The 25424-nt window shown below is 39.0% G+C and overlaps 1 protein-coding gene and 1 long non-coding RNA gene across 3 annotated transcripts; one reads left to right on the top strand and one right to left on the bottom strand.

The window, feature by feature from the left end:
• Window positions 1-13: 13 nt before the first annotated feature.
• ezh1 (enhancer of zeste 1 polycomb repressive complex 2 subunit) lies at window positions 14-25056 on the bottom strand. The gene is given in 25 exon segments (XM_051941504.1): window positions 14-1377; window positions 1525-1555; window positions 1558-1590; window positions 1593-1607; window positions 1690-1704; window positions 2322-2329; window positions 2331-2353; window positions 2355-2464; window positions 3589-3666; window positions 3669-3699; window positions 3701-3714; window positions 3807-3835; window positions 3996-4021; window positions 4023-4078; window positions 18748-18945; window positions 20038-20200; window positions 20313-20404; window positions 20543-20706; window positions 20992-21094; window positions 21669-21902; window positions 22045-22162; window positions 22563-22685; window positions 23028-23153; window positions 23295-23478; window positions 24307-25056. Coding segments are annotated over 24 exon segments (2019 nt in total). The 5' UTR covers window positions 23475-23478; window positions 24307-25056; the 3' UTR covers window positions 14-1328.
• Window positions 7566-14384, top strand: LOC127531630 (uncharacterized). 2 transcript variants are annotated; one of them, XR_007938764.1, is made up of 6 exons: window positions 7931-9121; window positions 9303-9415; window positions 10180-11320; window positions 12752-12790; window positions 13141-13741; window positions 14280-14384. It is a non-coding gene; the product is annotated as an uncharacterized LOC127531630 (long non-coding RNA). The 2 variants fall into 2 exon arrangements; XR_007938763.1 differs by lacking the exons at window positions 7931-9121; window positions 9303-9415 and adding an exon at window positions 7566-7919.
• Window positions 25057-25424: the final 368 nt, after the last annotated feature.

Raw genomic sequence — 25424 nt, 5'->3', positions numbered from 1 at the left:
GACGAGGACAGCGTTGTTAATGTATAAAGTTAAAGTTTTATTTTTATAGGCATACACTGTACATAGCATTAAACTCCATTTTGTTCATCTCTACTGAGAAAGATCTCATTTCATAGTGGGCTTTTTAAAAATGTTTTACAAATGAAAAACAGGGCGAATGGGCAAATGTGATGTAAAAAAAACAAATAAAAACAATGAGAAATGATATTTTACATTCACATGTGGGGAATTCAATATTGGTCAAACGCGACAATTTTCTTGTATTCCTTGTAAAGCTTACCTTCAACACAGCATTGCTAATTATGCAACAAGGCCATATCCATTGCAGCACTTTTCTGTGTGGACTTATTTTGGCACTTTTTTTGATTTTTAAAAGGAAGACATTTACTCTGTGACTGGTTTATGTCATAATTATTAAGTGTGAAGGTTTCAAGATCATGTAACGTGATGATAACCTTTTGCTCCGAGTACCATAATGGGATCATGCGGAAAACGAAAGAAGGGATGAGATCTCTTCACCACCATCTACGGGTTACATCAGTCAGTCGGTTTCTCGTCTGGTTGCCTATTTTTGCAGACAATGATATAAATGCACATTAACTTAGTTTTCTTTTTTTACCATAAAGACGTGGTGTTGATGCTAGCCACTGAAAGGTTCACAGGGGAACAAATCAAGCTGCCGAACCCCGATCACGTTTCTCTGTGGAACAGTCAGAGGGTACATCATACTACAATACTGAGTGACTGCACAGGAAACAGCATCTGACTGAAGCTAATGCTGTGGCTAAACATGTTTAACGGATGGTTTTGTCAAAAGACAGCACATGCATTTCACTGGTTTAAACTTGCGTTACGTATTGAGATGTCAAACAAAAGCCAGTCTATAAGTACAGTAACAAAACTGCGGAGGGTAACACACTGAGTAATGGGTAATTGCAGCCTCTTTGCTTTGACAAGATGGAATAAAAATAAAAAAAAATAACGTGTGATCCTCTTGGTCAGTAAGCGATACCGATTAATAGTATTTCCACTTTAAATAGTTTAGTTTAATAAGCTTGGCGTATACAGTCTTACAGGTAGGTGGGTGGGTTCTGGGCAGATGAAGAGGAGATGGTGCTGCGTTTGCAGTGCAGCAGCAGCACCTGCAAACCGCAGGGAGGGACTTTTCTATTTTTGGAAGTGCAGCAGAGAGGCAGAGACAGCGACTGTCAATAGAGACTTTGTCAGCTAGATGTGATGCTGCAGAGAAGGACAGAAGCATTAGTGGGAGGCTGAAGGAGTTACGGAGAGGTTATGGGAGGCGGGCAGATGATGAAGCTAAGCCATGTCTACCTCCTCTCTATTCCCACATATTGAGGGCAATCTGCTTGGCTGTATCTGTGGGAGGAAAATGAAGTAAGTGAGTTAGTGTACGGTATATCTAGAGGGCAGTTATTCAGTCACAATGCACAGCGACTTTTTCTTTTTTTTTTTTTATTTTACTTTGCAGCTGATGGAGAGTCACAAAAAGGCCTGTGACTCTACCTGTAGTCAAAGAAGAGCTCCTCTCCTTGCGAATAGCTCGTTTGGCGAAGATTCCGATGCGGTGTCTCCGTTCACCATCACCACTGCAACGGCAGCAAACACAACGTCAGCCAACAGCACCCCTCCGTCTCCACATAGCTAATGAAGATGGACACACACGCTCACCTTTAGCGTAGCAGTTTGGGAATTAAGCGGATGATTTGCAAAGCGGATTTTGTTCCCCTTTCGCGTGGCTCCACGACCAAAGTCTACTGAGACATCACAGAATAATTGAAGGATTTCTTAACGTAGTTAAGACGTCTGGTGGTATAGCAGCAAAACAGGACGGGGAATACTTGCCATTGTTCAATGTTGAAAAGGAAAGATAGACCATGTACTTGTCCATAGATCCTCCACGTCGGTCTGCCTCATCCTGGGGACGATCAGCTGCTCATGCAAAAACACGCAGACAGGAAAACATATGCTGTGAGTGCCACCACTTCAACACGCTGACAGCTTATGGATAATACATTTGGAAATAAAATCTGAATTAAAGGTGCCATGGACTGCCTCTTCCGCAGTATCAGAGATGAATCATTTCTTTTGAACAGGCTCTTTGATGAAGCGCCCCACCCCCGGCGACGTCTTGACGGACGCCAACAGCCAGGTGCTAAAAGGGAAGGTCCAGGGCTTATAATTTATGTGCAACACCTCCAAACTACCCCTACTTAAACGGACCAACACACCTAGTATGCAGTTTTTTAAACATTAATCCCCAGTGTACCTTTTTCAGGCTCTCTGGATGCTGCAGTTTTTACAGGAGCTGCTTGCTGTCCCAGTGGTCGGCAGCTACCGCAGGTCATGCACAGATCTGGGTCACACTCCCTCACAGCCAGGTAGCAGGGACACTGTTTAGTGTTGCACTGAGTCTTACACCTGCAGCCTGGGAAGCGGTTCTGGCCTGGAAAACATTTAGGCGCACAGCTGCTTGAAAGGGAAATTGCTGACAAGGTTTGCGAGCAAATTGCTACAGGAATACAATATATTATGTGACTTGACAGACACGATATGATTATGATAAATAATTCCTCCTCAAAATGCAGTTGCAGCGCAGGAGCTCAGCACTATTGAGAGGTTCATCAGTAAGAGACCTCTGCTGGCAGATATGCTGAATACAGTTTTGAGGACTGTAATAACACCCTCCGGGCAGATGAACAGAGGGCATGAATAACCAAAATGTCTTTCCAAGGCAGCCTCTGCTTGGAGAAAACTGTCCGGAACAAGAGCCTCCAGGCAGCATTTCTCTCGTCTGCTGTGCCGTCTTAACCTCTCGTTCCCAGCCTGTGTGGGTTTTATGCGTCTGTATCATCAAGCATTGTTTAGCTGAAGCTGTCCTGGACTCATACTGATGGTTGGAGATGATGTTGTATATCAGACAGAGCCTGTCATATCCCTTTGATTCCTCCAAGTCTTTAGAGCACGCACATGTGGAACTGGGGGCTGCTTCCTGTTTGGCCCAGCTCCCCTCTGCTACGGGAAGAGCGATGGTAACAGGAAGAGGGAGGGGGGAGAGAAGGTGACCGAAGCACTGCACTATGAACAAATGAGGCAAACCCCATCCTTTCCAAATCATTGCAAAATGTTTACTTCATCTTATCCGTTCTCTCTCTTCTGTCAAGTCTCCAGAGAGCAAAATGCAAAATGCACTCCTCCACCGTGTGGCCATTCAGAAAACACAGTTCTGGGTCATTGCTGCAGCAGCGAATGCCTCATTATGAACGCAGCTCTGCGTTAAACAGACACCCACCTATCCCGCCAGAGGACAGTTTCTCCTCTAACCGCTGCCAGAATCCTGCAGAATCATTTTACATTCTGCTGCCCTGCTCTATTGTGGCTTGGCAGAAAATGGCTTCAAAACTGTTGGAGATCTTTCAACTGGAAAATGTGGTTATGACAAACAATATTCTCGGAAGCATCGCACCAAAGAGCAGCCTACTCATGTGTTTTGTGTGCTAGAGGACAGAAAAAATTGTTCCAGTATGTGAGAGGCTGGTGACACAGGTGAACGAGGAAGGTGAGACTCACACTCGTGCTCGCACTGGCAGAACTTCTCACAAAAATTCTGGGTCATCACACATGGGCAGGAGCTGTCGCAGGGGTGGTCGGGTGGTCACATGGCTGATAGTTGTACACCTGAATTGGACGAGTTATCTGGAGCAACAGAGGACAAAGCCCTCAGACTGGCATGGAAGGCTGTGTTTTTATGTCAGAGGGCACAGTGTAGCGATAGTCACAAAACATACCTTTCTTTAGCTGAATCTTTGCCCATAACCTGCAACATCAAACAAAGACAAAGGCAGGGTTCAATCAACTTTGTCAGACTGCTCTGACACTGCTCCATTCCTGTTTCAGTTAATTAATCCCTCAAGGCTTATTCTGGGGGAAAAAATGTGAGAAGGTGACAGAGGAAGAGATAAGAGTCGATATCTTGCCTGTGTTTTCGTTTCTTCTTCTGAGGCGAGAATTCCTCCATCCTCCAAAGGAACACGATGAATCAGAACCTCTTCACTGCAAACTCGGTACACCGTGGGGAAACAAAAACGACATCTCATCCTGCATATTCAACACAATTGTCCACAACCATGAAGAAATTTCTGCTCTCCTTATTGTTATTATGTTGTGCAACCTGAGAATCATATCGCTGCGCTTATGCCACAGAACATCCTGACCACCCTCCCTCCTATCAAAACAGGCATTGCAGAGGTCAGACATACACATGCATCTGTGTGCACACACACTCAACCACTTCTGCCTGCCAAAACCCAGATTTGGCCTCTTCCCTAGAACACAGACATTCATAATGATGCAGCTGGTTTCAGCGTTTCCACTGAGTGAAGCAGTGGGCGGGGGCCTCTGACGATCAGCAAGGCAGTGGTGGTCCAATACAGAGTCTGAACTTGTCTGGTTTTGAGACAAGAGGGGCTACAAGAGTTGGATGTGGAGTGATGAGGCTGCCTAAACATGTCTTAGATGGGTTAACGATTGTTGCACTTCTTCTACACTGGAGGCACCAGAAGTAAAAAAACATAAACAACCTGAAATCTCATTTAGAAGTTGCAATTTGCTCTCTTTGCGGTCTTGTGCACAGACCAAATGAAGCTCAAATGACATGAGCCTGGGAATGTCTGAACAATTGCATCATGAGAGATATGAAGAGACGTCACATCTGGTAAGCATCCCTGTTTATGGTACCACATGCCATTCTCTCTGCAGTCAGCCCAATTATCCACACCATAAAACCACAGGCAAAGCATGTGCATGCATGTGTTATTACACTCACACTGACGCAAATACACTAGAAATTAGCAACGCAAGTCTGTTTTCTACTTAATTTCAAAACAACTGTACACAAGTTTCAGAGAGTTGGTAGCGAGAGTTCGTAGATAGACATTGCAAAACTGCATTTCATAGTTATTACAACTAGTAAACAACAGATGGGAAAGCTAATGACACACAATTGTGGCAGTGCTTTTAGTGCTATTTCTCAAAATTCAAGGCTTATTTCACTTCACATTTCTTCCTTTGTTTTCTATTTGTAGCCATTCTTTATGTCATTGTGTGCATTCATTTTGTTTTCTGTTCCACTACTCAATGGTACATTATGGCTCAACATTTCGTGATGCCAGAACCTGGCATTTTAAAGATAAACTACACTTCAAAGCCTGTTATATGGTAGTATTGGAGAATGCGTGTAAATGCCTTTATAAAGCACTTTGAGACACTACAGGTGGGTGTACAAAATCTGATGATGGTGTCAAAAAATTCCACTTGATTCACTTGTGTAGTATGTGGGCCAAAATGTGAGAAAAATGTCAAAGTTTAGGATGTCATCAAAAATGCCACAAAAATCAACTATTAGATCAACTAAAATTTGAAATAATTTGACTGTTTACCATGTCATGAAAAATGTGAAAAAAACTCATCAATTGTATGTCATCCAAAATGTGGAAAAAAAAGTCATAGATTAGGATGTCGTCCAAAATGTCACAAAAATGTCATAGTTTAGTATGTCGTCCAACATGTGGAAAAAAATGTCATACTTCAGTATGTCGTCCAAAAGGTGGAAACAAATGTCATAGTTTAGTCTCTCATTCAAAATGTCACAAAAAGGTCATAGTTTAGTATGTTGTCCAAAATGTGGAAAAACGTCATAGTTTAGTATGTCATCCAAAATGTCATAAACGCGTCATACTTCAGTACGTCATACAAAGTGTCACAAAAATGTCATAGTTTAGTATGTCATCCAAAATGTGGAAAAAAAAATCATGTTTCGTACGTCATCCAAAAGGTCACTAAAGCGTCATAGTTTAGTATGTCGTCCAAAATGTCAGAAAACGTCATAGTTTAGTATGTCGTCCAAAATATCATAAACATGTCATACTTCAGTACATGGTCCAAAATGTCACAAACGCGTCATACTTCAGTACCAGGTTCACATTACAGATACCGACAATTCAACTGAAGCTGAATATGAAATGCAAAATAACTGCAGCTGAACTATAACTGATACAAATTCTGGTTTGAGATCTCAACAGTCAGAATTCTAGCTCAAGATATTCCAAATTCCCCTCAATTCCAGGTACGTCGTCCAAAATGTCACAAAAATGTCATAGTTTAGTATGTCATCCAAAATGTGGAAAAACAGTCATAGTTTAGTATGTCGTCCAAAAACGTCATAGTTTAGTATGTCGTCCAAAATGTCAGAAAAACGTCATAGTTTAGTATGTCATCCAAAATGTGCAAAAAATAACATCATAGTTTAGTATGTCGTCCAAAACGTCACAAAAACGTCATAGTTTAGTATGTCGTCCAAAATGTGGAAAAAACGTCATGTTTGGTACGTCATCCAAAATGTGGAAAAAAAACGTCATAGTTTAGTAGGTCGTCCAAAATGTCACAAACACGTCATACTTTAGTATGTCGTCCACAGTGTCACTAAAACATCATAGTTGCCTCCGCCAAGGAGGTTATGTGACACCCGGTGTGTGTGTGTGTGTCTGTCTGTCTGTCTGTCATTTAGCAAGATAACTCAAAAACGCCTGGGCAGATTCACATGAAATTTTGAGGCCATGTAGACTATGGTAAGAGGAAGAGCTGATTTAATTTGGTGGCAATCCGGAAAGGATCCTGGATTCTGGATCACTTTGAATATTTTAGTATGTTTCAGTATGTGGTCCGAAATAGGACAAAACATCATAGGTTAGTATGTCGTCCAACAAATTGGAGCAAGATGTTCAGATAGCTCAACTGGTTAAGAAGGTGATTTGTAAACAGAAGTGTGTCGGAGATGCAGGTTCGATTCCAGCTCATGATCCTTTACTGCATGGGTTTCCTGTTTTCCTCCCTATCCTTGGCGGAGGTCTGCACTCTCTGAGTGCTTTTCGAGTTATCTTTAAGTGTTCATTACCTCCGCCAAGGAGGTTATGTGACACCTGGCGTTTGTGTGTCTGTCTCTCTGTCTTTTAGCAAGATAACTCAAAAACGCCTGGGCAGATTCACATGAAATTTTGAGGCCATGTAGACTATGGTAAGAGGAAGAGCTGATTTAATTTTGGTGGCAATCCGGAAAGGATCCTGGACTCCAGATCACTTTGAATTTTTTAGTATGTTTTAGTATGTGGTCCAAAATATGACAAAAACATCATAGGTTAGTATGTCGTCCAACAAATTAGAACAAGGTGTCCAGATAGCTCAACTGGTTAAGAAGGTGATTCGTAAACAGAACTGTGTCAGAGATGCGGGTTCGATTCCAGCTCATGATCCTTTACTGCATGGGTTTCCTGTTTTCCTCTATCCTTGGTGGAGGTCTGCACTCTTCGAGTGCTTTTCGAGTTTAGTATGTCGTCCAAAATTTTGAAAAAAGGTCATAGTTTAGTATGTTGTCCAAATCGTGGAAAAAAAGGTCACAGTTTAGTATGGCGTCCAGAATGTGGAAAAAAGTCATAGTTTAGTATGTTGTCCAAAATGCCACAATTTAGAATGTCGTGCAAAATGTGGAAAAAACGTCATAGTTTAGTATGTCATCCAAAAACGTCATAGTTTAGTATGTCGTCAAAAATGTGGAAAAAATGTCATAGTTTAGTATGTCGTCCAAAATGTGGAAAAAAAGGTGATAGTTTAGTATGTCGTCCAAAATGTCACAATTTAGAATGTCGTGCAAAATGTGGAAAAAAACGTCATAGTTTAGTATGTCGTCCAAAATGTGGAAAAAAACGTCATAGTTTAGTATGTCGTCCAAAATGTCACAATTTAGAATGTCGTGCAAAATGTGGAAAAAACGTCATAGTTTAGTATGTCGTCCAAAATTTTGAAAAAAGGTCATAGTTTAGTATGTTGTCCAAATCGTGGAAAAAAAGGTCATAGTTTAGTATGGCGTCCAGAATGTGGAAAAAAGTCATGAGTCGTACGTCATCCAAAATGTGGAAAAAAAGTCATAGTTTAGTATGTCGTCCAAAATGTGGAAAAAAAACGTCATAATTTAGTATGTCGTCCAAAATGTCACAATTTAGAATGTCGTGCAAAATGTGGAAAAAACGTCATAGTTTAGTATGTCGTCCAAAATGTGGAAAAAAAAAAGTCACATTTTCGTATGTCGTCCAAAATGTAGAAAAAAAAATGTCATAGTTTAGTATGTCGTCCAAAATGTCACAATTTAGTATGTCGTGCAAAATGTGGAAAAAACGTCATAGTTTAGTATGTCGTCCAAAATGTGGAAAAAAAAGATGTCATAGTTTAGTATGTCGTCCAAAATGTCACAATTTAGTATGTTGTGCAAAATGTGGAAAAAACGTCATAGTTTAGTATGTCGTCCAAAATGTCACAATTTAGTATGTCGTGCAAAATGTGGAATAAACGTCATAGTTTACTATGTCGTCCAAAATGTGGAAAAAAAAAATGTCATAGTTTCGTATGTTGCCCAAAATGTGGAAAAAAAAATGTCATAGTTTCGTATGTCGTCCAAAATGTCACAATTTAGTATGTCGTGCAAAATGTGGAAAAAACGTCATAGTTTAGTATGTCGTCCAAAATGTGGAAAAAAAGTCATAGTTCAGGATGTCATCCAAAATGTCACAATTTAGAATGTCGTGCAAAATGTGGAAAAAAACGTCACAGTTTAGTATGTCGTCCAAAATGTAGAAAAAAACGTCATAGTTTAGTATGTCGTCCAAAATGTCACAATTTAGAATGTCGTGCAAAATGTGGAAAAAACATCATAGTTTAGTATGTCGTCCAAAATTTTGAAAAAAGGTCATAGTTTAGTATGTTGTCCAAATCGTGGAAAAAAAGGTCATAGTTTAGTATGGCGTCCAGAATGTGGAAAAGTCATAGTTTAGTATGTTGTCCAAAATGTCACAATTTAGAATGTCGTGCAAAATGTGGAAAAAACGTCATAGTTTAGTATGTCGTCCAAAAACGTCATAGTTTAGTATGTCGTCCAAAATGTGGAAAAAATGTCATAGTTTAGTATGTCGTCCAAAATGTGGAAAAAAAGGTGATAGTTTAGTATGTCGTCCAAAATGTCACAATTTAGAATGTCGTGCAAAATGTGGAAAAAAACGTCATAGTTTAGTATGTTGTCCAAAATGTGGAAAAAAACGTCATAGTTTAGTATGTCGTCCAAAATGTCACAATTTAGAATGTCGTGCAAAATGTGGAAAAAACGTCATAGTTTAGTATGTCGTTCAAAATTTTGAAAAAAGGTCATAGTTTAGTATGTTGTCCAAATCGTGGAAAAAAAGGTCATAGTTTAGTATGGCGTCCAGAATGTGGAAAAAAGTCATGAGTCGTACGTCATCCAAAATGTGGAAAAAAAGTCATAGTTTAGTATGTCGTCCAAAATGTGGAAAAAAACGTCATAATTTAGTATGTCGTCCAAATGTCACAATTTAGTATGTTGTGCAAAATGTGGAAAAAACGTCATAGTTTAGTATGTCGTCCAAAATGTCACAATTTAGTATGTCGTGCAAAATGTGGAAAAAACGTCATAGTTTAGTATGTCGTCCAAAATGTGGAAAAAAAGTCATAGTTCAGGATGTCATCCAAAATGTCACAATTTAGAATGTCGTGCAAAATGTGGAAAAAAACGTCACAGTTTATAGTATGTCGTCCAAAATGTGGAAAAAAACGTCATGGTTTAGTATGTCGTCCAAAATGTCACAATTTAGAATGTCGTGCAAAATGTGGAAAAAACATCATAGTTTAGTATGTCGTCAAAAATTTTGAAAAAAGGTCATAGTTTAGTATGTTGTCCAAATCGTGGAAAAAAAGGTCATAGTTTAGTATGGCGTCCAGAATGTGGAAAAAAGTCATAGTTTAGTATGTTGTCCAAAATGTCAAAATTTAGAATGTCGTGCAAAATGTGGAAAAAATGTCATAGTTTAGTATGTCGTCCAAAAACGTCATACTTTAGTATGTCGTCCAAAATGTGGAAAAAATGTCATAGTTTAGTATGTCGTCCAAAATGTCACAATTTAGAATGTCGTGCAAAATGTGGAAAAACGTCATAGTTTAGTATGTCGTCCAAAATGTGGAAAAAAAATGTCATAGTTTAGTATGTCGTGCAAAATGTGGAAAAAACGTCATAGTTTACTATGTCGTCCAAAATTTTGAAAAAAGGTCATAGTTTAGTATGTCGTCCAATATGTCACAATTTAGTATGTCGTGCAAAATGTGGAAAAAACGTCATAGTTTAGTATGTCGTCCAAAATGTGGAAAAAACGTCATAGTTTAGTATGTCGTCCAAAATGTCACAATTTAGTATGTCGTGCAAAATGTGGAATAAACGTCATAGTTTACTATGTCGTCCAAAATGTGGAAAAAAAAAAATGTCATAGTTTCGTATGTTGCCCAAAATGTGGAAAAAAAAAATGTCATAGTTTCGTATGTCGTCCAAAATGTCACAATTTAGTATGTCATGCAAAATGTGGAAAAAACGTCATAGTTTAGTATGTCGTCCAAAATGTGGAAAAAAAGTCATAGTTTAGTATGTCATCCAAAATGTCACAATTTAGAATGTCGTGCAAAATGTGGAAAAAAACGTCACAGTTTAGTATGTCGTCCAAAATGTGGAAAAAAAGGTCATAGTTTAGTATGTCGTCCAAAATGTCACAATTTAGAATGTCGTGCAAAATGTGGAAAAAACATCATAGTTTAGTATGTCGTCCAAAATTTTGAAAAAAGGTCATAGTTTAGTATGTTGTCCAAATCGTGGAAAAAAAGGTCATAGTTTAGTATGGCGTCCAGAATGTGGAAAAAAGTCATAGTTTAGTATGTTGTCCAAAATGTCACAATTTAGAATGTCGTGCAAAATGTGGAAAAAACGTCATAGTTTAGTATGTCGTCCAAAAACGTCATAGTTTAGTATGTCGTCCAAAATGTGGAAAAAATGTCATAGTTTAGTATGTCGTCCAAAATGTGGAAAAAAAGGTGATAGTTTAGTATGTCGTCCAAAATGTCACAATTTAGTATGTCGTGCAAAATGTGGAATAAACGTCATAGTTTACTATGTCGTCCAAAATGTGGAAAAAAAAAAATGTCATAGTTTCGTATGTTGCCCAAAATGTGGAAAAAAAAAATGTCATAGTTTCGTATGTCGTCCAAAATGTCACAATTTAGTATGTCATGCAAAATGTGGAAAAAACGTCATAGTTTAGTATGTCGTCCAAAATGTGGAAAAAAAATGTCATAGTTTAGTATGTCGTCCAAAATGTGGAAAAAACGTCATAGTTTAGTATGTCGTCCAAAATTTTGAAAAAAGGTCATAGTTTAGTATGTCGTCCAAAATGTCACAATTTAGAATGTCGTGCAAAATGTGGAAAAAACATCATAGTTTAGTATGTCGTCCAAAATTTTGAAAAAAGGTCATAGTTTAGTATGTTGTCCAAATCGTGGAAAAAAAGGTCATAGTTTAGTATGGCGTCCAGTATGTGGAAAAGTCATAGTTTAGTATGTTGTCCAAAATGTCACAATTTAGAATGTCGTGCAAAATGTGGAAAAAACGTCATAGTTTAGTATGTCGTCCAAAAACGTCATAGTTTAGTATGTCGTCCAAAATGTGGAAAAAAAATGTCATAGTTTAGTATGTCGTCCAAAATGTAGAAAAAAACGTCATAGTTTAGTATGTCGTCCAAAATGTCACAATTTAGAATGTCGTGCAAAATGTGGAAAAAACATCATAGTTTAGTATGTCGTCCAAAATTTTGAAAAAAGGTCATAGTTTAGTATGTTGTCCAAATCGTGGAAAAAAGGTCATAGTTTAGTATGGCGTCCAGAATGTGGAAAAGTCATAGTTTAGTATGTTGTCCAAATGTCACAATTTAGAATGTCGTGCAAAATGTGGAAAAAACGTCATAGTTTAGTATGTCGTCCAAAAACGTCATAGTTTAGTATGTCGTCCAAAATGTGGAAAAAATGTCATAGTTTAGTATGTCGTCCAAAATGTGGAAAAAAAGGTGATAGTTTAGTATGTCGTCCAAAATGTCACAATTTAGAATGTCGTGCAAAATGTGGAAAAAAACGTCATAGTTTAGTATGTTGTCCAAAATGTGGAAAAAAACGTCATAGTTTAGTATGTCGTCCAAAATGTCACAATTTAGAATGTCGTGCAAAATGTGGAAAAAACGTCATAGTTTAGTATGTCGTTCAAAATTTTGAAAAAAGGTCATAGTTTAGTATGTTGTCCAAATCGTGGAAAAAAGGTCATAGTTTAGTATGGCGTCCAGAATGTGGAAAAAAGTCATGAGTCGTACGTCATCCAAAATGTGGAAAAAAAGTCATAGTTTAGTATGTCGTCCAAAATGTGGAAAAAAACGTCATAATTTAGTATGTCGTCCAAAATGTCACAATTTAGTATGTTGTGCAAAATGTGGAAAAAACGTCATAGTTTAGTATGTCGTCCAAAATGTCACAATTTAGTATGTCGTGCAAAATGTGGAAAAAACGTCATAGTTTAGTATGTCGTCCAAAATGTGGAAAAAAAGTCATAGTTCAGGATGTCATCCAAAATGTCACAATTTAGAATGTCGTGCAAAATGTGGAAAAAAACGTCACAGTTTATAGTATGTCGTCCAAAATGTGGAAAAAAACGTCATGGTTTAGTATGTCGTCCAAAATGTCACAATTTAGAATGTCGTGCAAAATGTGGAAAAAACATCATAGTTTAGTATGTCGTCAAAAATTTTGAAAAAAGGTCATAGTTTAGTATGTTGTCCAAATCGTGGAAAAAAAGGTCATAGTTTAGTATGGCGTCCAGAATGTGGAAAAAAGTCATAGTTTAGTATGTTGTCCAAAATGTCAAAATTTAGAATGTCGTGCAAAATGTGGAAAAAACGTCATAGTTTAGTATGTCGTCCAAAAACGTCATACTTTAGTATGTCGTCCAAAATGTGGAAAAAATGTCATAGTTTAGTATGTCGTCCAAAATGTCACAATTTAGAATGTCGTGCAAAATGTGGAAAAAACGTCATAGTTTAGTATGTCGTCCAAAATGTGGAAAAAAAAATGTCATAGTTTAGTATGTCGTGCAAAATGTGGAAAAAACGTCATAGTTTACTATGTCGTCCAAAATTTTGAAAAAAGGTCATAGTTTAGTATGTCGTCCAATATGTCACAATTTAGTATGTCGTGCAAAATGTGGAAAAAACGTCATAGTTTAGTATGTCGTCCAAAATGTGGAAAAAACGTCATAGTTTAGTATGTCGTCCAAAATGTCACAATTTAGTATGTCGTGCAAAATGTGGAATAAACGTCATAGTTTACTATGTCGTCCAAAATGTGGAAAAAAAAAATGTCATAGTTTCGTATGTTGCCCAAAATGTGGAAAAAAAAATGTCATAGTTTCGTATGTCGTCCAAAATGTCACAATTTAGTATGTCATGCAAAATGTGGAAAAAACGTCATAGTTTAGTATGTCGTCCAAAATGTGGAAAAAAAGTCATAGTTTAGTATGTCATCCAAAATGTCACAATTTAGAATGTCGTGCAAAATGTGGAAAAAAACGTCACAGTTTAGTATGTCGTCCAAAATGTGGAAAAAAAGGTCATAGTTTAGTATGTCGTCCAAAATGTCACAATTTAGAATGTCGTGCAAAATGTGGAAAAAACATCATAGTTTAGTATGTCGTCCAAAATTTTGAAAAAAGGTCATAGTTTAGTATGTTGTCCAAATCGTGGAAAAAAAGGTCATAGTTTAGTATGGCGTCCAGAATGTGGAAAAAAGTCATAGTTTAGTATGTTGTCCAAAATGTCACAATTTAGAATGTCGTGCAAAATGTGGAAAAAACGTCATAGTTTAGTATGTCGTCCAAAAACGTCATAGTTTAGTATGTCGTCCAAAATGTGGAAAAAATGTCATAGTTTAGTATGTCGTCCAAAATGTGGAAAAAAAGGTGATAGTTTAGTATGTCGTCCAAAATGTCACAATTTAGTATGTCGTGCAAAATGTGGAATAAACGTCATAGTTTACTATGTCGTCCAAAATGTGGAAAAAAAAAAATGTCATAGTTTCGTATGTTGCCCAAAATGTGGAAAAAAAAAATGTCATAGTTTCGTATGTCGTCCAAAATGTCACAATTTAGTATGTCATGCAAAATGTGGAAAAAACGTCATAGTTTAGTATGTCGTCCAAAATGTGGAAAAAAAATGTCATAGTTTAGTATGTCGTCCAAAATGTGGAAAAAACGTCATAGTTTAGTATGTCGTCCAAAATTTTGAAAAAAGGTCATAGTTTAGTATGTCGTCCAATATGTCACAATTTAGTATGTCGTGCAAAATGTGGAAAAAACGTCATAGTTTAGTATGTCGTCCAAAATGTGGAAAAAAAAATGTCATAGTTTAGTATGTCGTCCAAAATGTCACAATTTAGAATGTCGTCCAAAATGTGGAAAAAATGTCATAGTTTAGTATGTCGTCCAAAATGTGGAAAAAAAGGTGATAGTTTAGTATGTCGTCCAAAATGTCACAATTTAGTATGTCGTGCAAAATGTGGAATAAACGTCATAGTTTACTATGTCGTCCAAAATGTGGAAAAAAAAAAATGTCATAGTTTCGTATGTTGCCCAAAATGTGGAAAAAAAAATGTCATAGTTTCGTATGTCGTCCAAAATGTCACAATTTAGTATGTCATGCAAAATGTGGAAAAAACGTCATAGTTTAGTATGTCGTCCAAAATGTGGAAAAAAAATGTCATAGTTTAGTATGTCGTCCAAAATGTGGAAAAAACGTCATAGTTTAGTATGTCGTCCAAAATTTTGAAAAAAGGTCATAGTTTAGTATGTCGTCCAATATGTCACAATTTAGTATGTCGTGCAAAATGTGGAAAAAACGTCATAGTTTAGTATGTCGTCCAAAATTTTGAAAAAAGGTCATAGTTTAGTATGTTGTCCAAATCGTGGAAAAAAAGGTCAAAGTCATACTAAAGTCATACTAAAGTATGGCGTCCAGAATGTGGAAAAAAGTCATGAGTCGTACGTCATCCAAAATGTGGAAAAAAAGTCATAGTTTAGTATGTTGTCCAAAATGTCACAATTTAGAATGTCGTGCAAAATGTGGAAAAAACGTCATAGTTTAGTATGTCGTCCAAAATGTGGAAAAAAAAAATGTCAGTTTCGTATGTCGTCCAAAATGTGGAAAAACAGTCATAGTTTAGTATGTCGTCCAAAAACGTCATAGTTTAGTATGTCGTCCAAAATGTGGAAAAAATGTCATAGTTTAGTATATCGTCCAAAATGTGGAAAAAAAGGTCATAGTTTAGTATGTCGTCCAAAATTTTGAAAAAAGGTCATAGTTTAGTATGTTGTCCAAAATGTCACAATTTAGAATCCTGTGCAAAATGTGGAAAAAACGTCATAGTTTAGTATGTTGTCCAAAATGTGGAAAAAAACGTCATCGTTTAGTATGTCGTCCAAAATTTTGAAAAAACGTCATAGTTTAGTATGTCGTCCAAAATGTCACAATTTAGAATGTCGTCCAAAATGTGGAAAAAATGTCATAGTTTAGTATGTCGTCCAAAATTTTGAATAAACGTCATAGTTTAGTATGTCATCCAAAATGTCACAATTTAGAATGCCGTGCAAAATGTGGAAAAAACGTCATAGTTTAGTATGTCGTCCAAAATGTGGAAAAAAACGTCATAGTTTAGTATGTCGTCCAAAATGTCACAATTTAGAATGTCGTGCAAAATGTGGAAAAAACGTCATAGTTTAGTATGTCGTCCAAAATTTTGAAAAAAGGTCATAGTTTAGTATGTTGTCCAAATCGTGGAAAAAAAGGTCATAGTTTAGTATGGCGTCCAGAATGTGGAAAAAAGTCATGAGTCGTACGTCATCCAAAATGTGGAAAAAAAGTCATAGTTTAGTATGTCGTCCAAAATGTGGAAAAAACGTCATAGTTTAGTATGTCGTCCAAAACGTCATAGTTTAGTATGTCGTCCAAAATGTGGAAAAAAAAATGTCACATTTTCGTATGTCGTCCAAAATGTAGAAAAAAAATGTCATAGTTTAGTATGTCGTCCAAAATGTCACAATTTAGTATGTCATGCAAAATGTGGAAAAAACGTCATAGTTTAGTATGTCGTCCAAAATGTGGAAAAAAAAATGTCACATTTTCGTATGTCGTCCAAAATGTGGGAAAAAAAAATGTCATAGTTTAGTATGTCGTCCAAAATGTCACAATTTAGTATGTTGTGCAAAATGTGGAAAAAACGTCAAAGTTTAGTATGTCGTCCAAAATGTCACAATTTAGTATGTCGTGCAAAATGTGGAAAAAACGTCATAGTTTACTATGTCGTCCAAACTGTGGAAAAAAAAATGTCATAGTTTCGTATGTTGTCCAAAATGTGGAAAAAACGTCAAAGTTTAGTATGTCGTCCAAAATGTCACAATTTAGTATGTCGTGCAACATGTGGAAAAAACGTCATAGTTTAGTATGTCGTCCAAAATGTGGAAAAAATGTCATAGTTTAGTATGTCGTCCAAAATGTGGAAAAAAAGGTCATAGTTTAGTATATCGTCCAATATGTCACAATTTAGTATGTCGTGCAAAATGTGGAAAAAACGTCATAGTTTAGTATGTCGTCCAAAATGTGGAAAAAAAGTCATAGTTTAGTATGTCATCCAAAATGTCACAATTTAGAATGTCGTGCAAAATGTGGAAAAAAACGTCACAGTTTAGTATGTCGTCCAAAATGTGGAAAAAAACGTCATAGTTTAGTATGTCGTCCAAAATGTCACAATTTAGAATGTCGTGCAAAATGTGGAAAAAACGTTATAGTTTAGTATGTCGTCAAAAATGTGGAAAAAAATGTCATAGTTTAGAATGTCGTCCAAAATGTCACAAAAATGTCATAGTTTAGTATGTCATCCAAAATGTCACAATTTAGAATGTCGTGCAAAATGTGGAAAAAAACGTCACAGTTTAGTATGTCGTCCAAAATGTCACAATTTAGAATGTCGTGCAAAATGTGGAAAAAACGTCATAGTTTAGTATTTTGTCCAAAATGTGGAATAAAAAATGTCACATTTTCGTATGTCGTCCAAAATGTAGAAAAAAAAATGTCATAGTTTAGTATGTCGTCCAAAATGTCACAATTTAGAATGTCGTGCAAAATGTGGAAAAAACGTCATAGTTTAGTATGTCATCCAAAATGTCACTAAAAAGTCATAGTTTAGTATGTCGTCCAAATTGTGCAAAAAAATAACGTCATAGTTTAGTATGTCGTCCAAACGTCACAAAAACATCATAGTTTAGTTTGTCGTCCAAAATATGGAAAAAAACGTCATGTTTGGTATGTCATCCAAAATGTAGAAAAAAAACGTCATACTTTAGTATGTCGTCCAAAATGTCAAACACGTCATACTTTATATGTCGTCCAAAATGTGGAAAAAAATGTCATAGTTTAGTATGTCGTCCAAAATTTTGAAAAAAACGTCATAGTTTAGTATGTCGTCCAAAATGTCACAATTTAGAATGCCGTGCAAAATGTGGAAAAAACGTCATAGTTTAGTATGTCGTGCAAAATGTGGAAAAAACGTCATAGTTTAGTATGTCATCCAAAATGTCACTAAAAAGTCATAGTTTAGTATGTCGTCCAAATTGTGCAAAAAAATAACGTCATAGTTTAGTATGTCGTCCAAAATATGGAAAAAAACGTCATGTTTGGTACGTCATCCAAAATGTGGAAAAAAAACGTCATACTTTATATGTCATCTAAAATGTCAAACACGTCATACTTTATATGTCATCTAAAATGTCAAACACGTCATACTTTATATGTCATCCAAAATGTGGAAAAAAAGTCAAACTTTAGTATGTCGTCCAAAATGTGGAAAAAAATATCATGGTTCAGTAGGTCATCCAAAATGTCACAAACACGTCATACTTTAGTATTTCGTCCAAAATGTCACTAAAACGTCATAGTTTAGATGATGGAAAATGATGGAAAGACCTGATCAGAAACACAACGTTGCTAAACCCTAACCCCCACAGACATGATGAGTGAATCTCTTCATCCGCCTCTCTTCTTACCCTGATGTGCACTTTACTTTCGAACAGGGTAAATCCGGACACATCAGACCACATGACCTTGTTTCATTGCTCCAGATTCCCATCTTTATGCTCCATAGCAAATTGAATTTATATTTTGATCAGCCTTGCTGATCAGTGGTTTTCTTTGAGCTACACAGCTGTTTATTCCCAATCCTTTGAGTTCCCTTTGCACTGTGCGTGTGGAAATGCTCTTACTTTGACTATTAAACATAGCCATGAGTTCTACTGTTGATTTCTTATATGATTTCAGCAAACGATTAAGTGATCTCAGATCACAATCATCTAAGAGTTTGTTCCAACCACATTTGTTCCTCGAAGATGATGGTTCACCACTATCCTACCAGGTTTTAATACGTTGGACAGTTCTTAACCTGATTTTAGTAGTTTCAGAAATCTCCTTAGTTGTTTTCTTTGCTTGATGCAGGCTAATAATTTGACAAACATCCTTTCTACGACCACAGGATATGTCTTCCAACATGGTCGTTTAAGAAATGAGAAGGTCCCCACTGCATCAGCTAGGCTTAAATAAGTTGTTGCAGTTGAAGCATATTCATCACTGTAGTAATTAACTAATGGAAGGCTCTTACTTATATGCTTAGTTAAATCCAAGTGGCAATTTTTTTTGGACAAGCAGTGTATAAAGCGTGAGTATTTTACCTCTTTGCAATTCTTGGTACCGATAAGGCGAGCGATGGAGCAGAAGTTGTTGAAGTATGTGCCGTGCAGCACCCTGAACAGCGACTCCTCTGCCCCACTCCACTGGACCACACAGCACGCCTGCTGCTCCCCGTCCTCATCCCCTGGATGTGGCTTAGTGGGAGTCTGGCACCGTGAATTCCCCTCTGATTCAACACAGATACAGAAACATACACAGATACCTAAGTATCGCTGACTAACTCCTCTTCTCAGAAAGTTTTAGCCATAATTTATTAATCTACAGAAAATCAGCTGCACACGCTAACACTTTATAAAAATTATCCAGTCTGAGGAAAGTTAGCTTTTATCTGCACACACAAATTGGTAGTAGTATTGAAAGCCCCCACAGATTTTTTTTTTTTTTTTCTGGATGCAGTTTTTGTGTTTCTATGTACACACACAGGGGACCTTGCGTTTAGATTTAGCGTTTTGGATATTCAGCACTGATGCTTGAACACCCACAGCTCAAGGCACAGAGCAGAATGTTGCCTGGCAACAGGCTGAATGCAGCATTGCTGTGGCCACATGCTCCAGCACTGAGTATCTTTATTAATCTGCTCCACAATCTGTTTTTTCCACATTATCTCGACACGTGTGAGAGAGTCTGCTGAGTCACTGGCTGAGCACCAGCGGTTTCCACAACTAACAGGGACTTTCAGTAAGGCTCTGATGGCGATTAGCAACAACCTGAGCTCTTCAGGATGAAATAGAAGAGGATAAAGAGCCAGAGGAGATTGCTATCATTTCCCTCCTGCTGCTCTCCACATGAAAATATCGATTCAATTTTTTTTTAAAAAAGGGGAAAAAGGCACTGTAGGAGGAGGGGGAGAGGGTACAAAGTGTTTATGTTGAGGCTTGATGCATGCGAAACTAATGAATATTTTGCTTGGCAAAAAGAGAGCTGATATTGAGAAAAGATGCAAAAGGGGAGACAGAGAAGAGAGCAAAACATGTCATCTCGAGCCAAATTTCACTTTTCTGAAGAGCTGCAATCAGTCAGGGCAGATAGCCTTCCAGAAAAGGGGGGATTTGGGGAAGGTTATGGTAAATGATGCATCCACTCAGTCATAAAATGACTCACAGTCTCAGAAACACATTAAAATAAATAGTGACTATACTGTACCAACCCACAGAGCACACAGACTTCACTGTATTACCAGAATGAACCAGATTTGTACTTTTATTTAAGAGTAGCTGAGAAAGCGGAAATCTCCATTCCTGTGAGATCAGCCTGTTACCTGAGGAGGAGGTGGTTTCATGGTCACTGTCGCCCTCTTTGCCTTCCTCTGGGGACCCGGACGGTCCAGGACAAGTGGAACTGGTGGGACGCTGCTGTCTCCGTCGTCTCCGAGATCTCTGTGATCGTAACATGTTCTGATCCACAAACTCTTTTGCCCCTTTCTTTAACAACAGGACCAGGGATGACAAAAATGAGAAACATAATAAACAACAAGATACAGGAAGCACTCCAGAGTACATAATGCTCCAATCAGTTAAATAATTATTTGCATACCTGTAACAGAAAGCAGTCCACACCACATGGTTCAGTCTCCATGCGGATCTCCTTACTCTTCCTCTTGTAAACATTGGGTGTGGCATGAAAAGCTGAGGCAGAAACAGATTTTGACTCCTTACTGTACATCAGATGATTAGTTAGCAGCTGTATGTAAAAAAAGAAAGAAAGATCCTGGATGCTACATGTATTTATCTCAGTTTCAAAATAAAAGTAAGACAAGTCATTACGGTGAAGGAAGCAGTCGTATTTGAAGCAACGTCTGCAGAAGAGAGTGTGGAAGGAGTGCAATGACTGCTCCCTCTGCACAGACTTTGCAAAAGGTCCATCAAGGTTGGGGGTGCAGAGGGGAGGCAGCTTCACTGGGCTGGGGGGCTCCAAGAGGTCCTTGTACCTGCACGGGATGTATGGAAAGCTTTATTTGCGATGTGTCACTTCTTTGCGGCACAGTATTCGTATGCTCATTTAAGTGTGCGCACTAGTGTTGGGCAAAGACATTTCTTTCTAAGTGAGGCTCTTTCAGATGCTGATGCAACTACTCCTTTGAGTCAGAGAGCCTGAAAGGGAGCCACCATTATTACTTTCCTCCCTGACAGCTTGCGTCTCCATGGTGAACACTAAGCAACGGACTGCTGAGCATTGTGCACATAGATCCCTGGATTGACTGCACTTTTCTTACTTTTCCTTCAGCTCCTCCGTGGTGCCCTTGTAGGGGAACATTGAGGCGATGGCTGTAAATATCTGATCGTTGGGGATCTTCTTGCTGCTGGACACGTCCCTCACTTTGGGACACAGTGAACACAAACAACCCAGATTAGGCCACACAACAGGATTTGATACAGATTGACAAATAAAGGATGATGTAACATGTTCTTATAAACATTTTGCAATGGTGTTGTTTTCACAATTCTCAAGGCCAGTTAGCAATAACAGCCCTCTGCGTAAATCATGATGTAATAAGAACAGAGTCGTTTTTATGATACCATCTTGTATTTGTGGACCCCTTTCCTGCACACATGTGCTTGTGAACCACAAGTTGAATGACAGCATGCTTCCATTTCACTATCACTAGGTGTTGGCAGACCGTGTATACACCTTAGTTTCCTTTAAAGCCTTGTTTGAGAGGTGGTTCAGTTTTGTAATTAGAGCCAGGCCATATCAGTGTCATGGACAAACAGGTTCCCTCACACACAGCAGCCACACAGGGGCAGCTTTAAAAGCAAACAATGCCAGTTCGAGAACTGCTGTGGCAGGGCGACCTTGCGGCAGCTGTACAGTGTAATGAGAGGAACAGTGCGAGCCTTGTTCAGCCCTCTCACAGAGTCTGAATGCACAAATGCACCGCTGAAGACTCACCGTCAGCAGTGCTTCTCCTCTTCCTCCTGATGAACGTCACAGCTCCGGCTTTATTTTCTTCAGAACCCTCCACTGCGCTCCTCCTCATCACTCTCTCGTCATCTTTTTTCACCGTCACCTCCACCGTTGCCGGTGCTGCTGCCGCCTCCTCCTCTTCCTCCTCCTCATGGTCAGAGTACTGGCTCAAGGCCTCCACAAGTTCTTTAAAGATCTCGTCGCTGATGAACCCACCCTCTGGGAAACAATTAACATGTCAGAAATTGGCATAGCTTATATCTTAAATATCTGACTTCCACACACATTAAGAGATGGTAAAAAGTAAAGCAACAATGGTTATATTATTAGAATTTAATGGGACATAGCATTATGCACATACCTCTGTCACCATGGACACCATCATAGTTGTCGATGAGTTCTTCCAGAAAGGCCTCGTCCTGCTCCAGCACCTCATCACCCATGTAGGGGATGTTGTGCAGGAACGTCTCATCTTCTACCTAGAAAACAAAACCTTGCGTAAAGACAGTGACGTGACCGCCCGGTATAGCAAACATTTGCTCACAGATATTCCACAGTTAAAGCGTAGGTTCACTGAAAATAAAGAAATGCAAACCAAATCCTATTGCGAGCAGGTTCTGTTCAATGCCTTTTTTGCAGATGTATTTTCGAAATAAATCTTCTGCGGAACAAAGAAGGTTTCAGCTTGATGTGTTCTTGGGTTTTTCCAACTGGTTTAGATGTTCGGTGGACCAGGAATTTAATCAGCTTACAGAGGAGCAGGCCCAGTTTCCATTTAGCGCATAAAAATCTCAAAAAGTGAGAGTCTGGTAAAATAGTCACACAAAACAAAATAAAGTGCTCTGTAGATGTTAAAGCACCTCGTGTGGTTCATCATACCATGAAGTTGTGCTGCAGAGGCGACCAGGAGTACATGAAGGGGATTCCTGCAACCGTTGACAGCGGCCTCATGGCGATGGCTTGAGCTTTGAATCCAGGGAAGCCGAACTCGACTGTGCACATCTGGAAGAGAACCAGAGGTGGGTTGATCAGATTTTACAACAATATTCATCACAGCTGGGCAGTTTTATAACTACATAATCAAATTGGCTGCTTGACCCCAAACAGGGCAACACGATATATAGCAGCTTAACAGCATGTGGGAAGAGAGAGATGGCGATATGTCCTCAGGCTGTTTGCGTTATGAGCTCCCACAGAGTCACCGTTATATGAACATGGAGGACTCAACATGATGGACATTAAGGAGTTTTCTTACAACACACTCGCACTATAAGAGCAGATTGGATTACGAGTAGAGAGCCAGAGCGGCCCTGGACTGGAATATGAAGACTGAGCCACACACACCTTCTTGTTAGCCAGAGCTCCGCTAGAAGTTGACAGAGGAATGGACTGAATCCTGAGCTTGGACCACTCTGAGTTCAGGAGATTCGTCTGCTCCTCAATCTTTTGCCGGTTGGACATGAACAGGGTCTGGAGGTAAAACAGACAAAAAAATTCACACACCGAACGAGCACCTGCTGCAGCTCCCCCACGCCATGTACACAATCAGTGTACACAAACTGCACATCTTAGTGTTTCACCAGCAGGCTGTTAAGAACTGACTGCACCCACCTTGACCTCTTCTGCTTTTTTAAGGCGTTTTAATTGGCGAAGGCGCATGTACTCCGACTTGACCCTCCGTCTCCACTCTAGCAGGCTGCGGGAGGGTACGAAGGAGGTAGGTTGAGGTCTTGGAGTTGGTGGGGTGACACCGGTGCTAGGGGCTGGGGCTGCTGCAGCTGTTTCCTCCATGACTCTTTGAAAACAGAAAGATGCAACATGACAAAACAGTCCAAAATTAGCTTCACAGTATCACCTCAGACAGATTCTAAACTTGTAGGTGGTGACATGCTCACAATCAATAGTTCTGGTGTGCCTTCCTCTGCTTCAATTAATTATCTTGTCACAATACTAACTCTCAGCATTAAACTTCCCCATTCACTCTCAGTGGAAGCTTTTCTGAAAGACTGCCCCCCTCTGTTGACAAAATAAAATAGACACCTAATGCAAAAATGTCTTCCAGCAGTGTGCTTTAAACTGCACATGGTAGGCTGCTGGGTTTTTTTTTAAATATCAGGAGGCATCTGCTTAAATCCTGACCAACACACAGTGGAATGTGTGCATCAATGGATGAAGTCTACGAATTTAACAGCACGGGGCATCCACATTGCTCAGGAGTGGGCGTGCCTCTTCGGAAAAGCAGAGCAGAAAAGTGCGTAGTACAGTTTTTCTGGCTTTCATAACCGCCTCACTGGATATCAACTTCCCCGTTTGAGCTAAAACATGATTTCAAATAAACACACAAGCAAAAACGAGGCCAGGAAACTGCCACGGCGCGGGTTTGTTTTTTTTGTTTTTTTCAATTCGCTTCCTCTGGACTACGAGGCGTGCGCAGCCACAGCTATGAAGTGCGCTGCGTCCTGTAGGTGCAACCCCGTGCCAACGCAGCCACACAGCACCCCTTTAAATGTAGAACACTCTAAAGACGTGCGCACCGAGAGCACCAACAATGACGGCACGCTATCCCGGCGCACGGCGTGTGCACGTCCAGATCTGTACATCCAGTGTCGCAGTTATTAAATACCTTCAAAATCCTCGTCTTGCGTCCTATTTGTTGCGACAACAGCCCACAACGCGATCAAGTCCCCTCTCTCTCTCTGTATATATTTTTAAAGAAGGCAGATCCGGAGCAATTTAAAAGGCTGCCTCTTGCTATGGATCTGACGCAGATCTCGTCTCCACACGGCGAGGGGATCTTACAGAAATCCCTACGTTATCCACGGGCATGGTGCTGGAGGTTGTTGTTGTTAGCTTACAAATAGCTGCGCACTTGGCTCGCTTGAACCAACCCGAGCAGGAGGGTGACGTCTTTATTATGATCACAGCCTTTTTTTTCCTTTAGCAGAGGAGGATTTATTACTATTCTGCGTCCTGGGAATAAAAAGTAGCGTGGAGCAGCCACGGCACAGTCTCCTTTTTCTTTTCGTTTTTTTATGCGCACACACAGGAACTGATGCAACTGTCCGGAGTGCTAGATCGCCATCTAAATGCGTGAGGGCAGAACAGTCTTTGGGTTGTTGTTTTTTTTTTTTGTGGCTTTTAAAGAAAAAAAATCACACCAGCCTATTTAGAGCAAACGAGAAAGTGCAAAATGCAGTGCAGTAAAGTCGAACAGACGGCACATAAACGCAACATCACAGGAATATAGGCCTTTTAAGGAAATGCAAAACAACAGAGACGTCTAGCAAAGCAGTTAAATGCTTGTATTTAGCATTAATGTTGCAAAAAAAGACAGTCTAATACTCTCAAGATTTTAAAAAATGGTTAAGTAATAGCTGGAAGGTGGCCTACAGTTTCCTGACATTCCAACGGACTTATTCTGTCGGATGGAAAAACAGTTGAGTTGCTGTTCAGCTCTCCTCCTCCAGGGAGAGCCCAACTCGCTTCATCCTGTGGGTGCCGCTGCTGCCTCATGCCACTGATGCCATCACGTACTTCACGTAAAATCCAACTTCACACAACTTCATCTGGAGTAAAGCGCTTTTTTTAAATTGGAGGTTGGATTTTTTTAAAGGGCAAACACATGAAAAGCAAAATGAGAATTTACAGGAAGATACATTCATCTCTGTATCAGGGGTGTCAAACTCATTTTAATTCAAGGGCCACATTCAAGTGCATTCAGACAATGTTCACTTTTAATGA

The sequence above is a fragment of the Acanthochromis polyacanthus genome, chromosome 21 (genome assembly GCF_021347895.1).
Source record: "Acanthochromis polyacanthus isolate Apoly-LR-REF ecotype Palm Island chromosome 21, KAUST_Apoly_ChrSc, whole genome shotgun sequence".
In the NCBI taxonomy this organism is placed as follows: domain Eukaryota; kingdom Metazoa; phylum Chordata; class Actinopteri; family Pomacentridae; genus Acanthochromis; species Acanthochromis polyacanthus.
The sequence above is the reverse complement of the archived record's forward strand: the minus strand, read 5'-3'. Positions and strand labels throughout refer to the sequence as shown.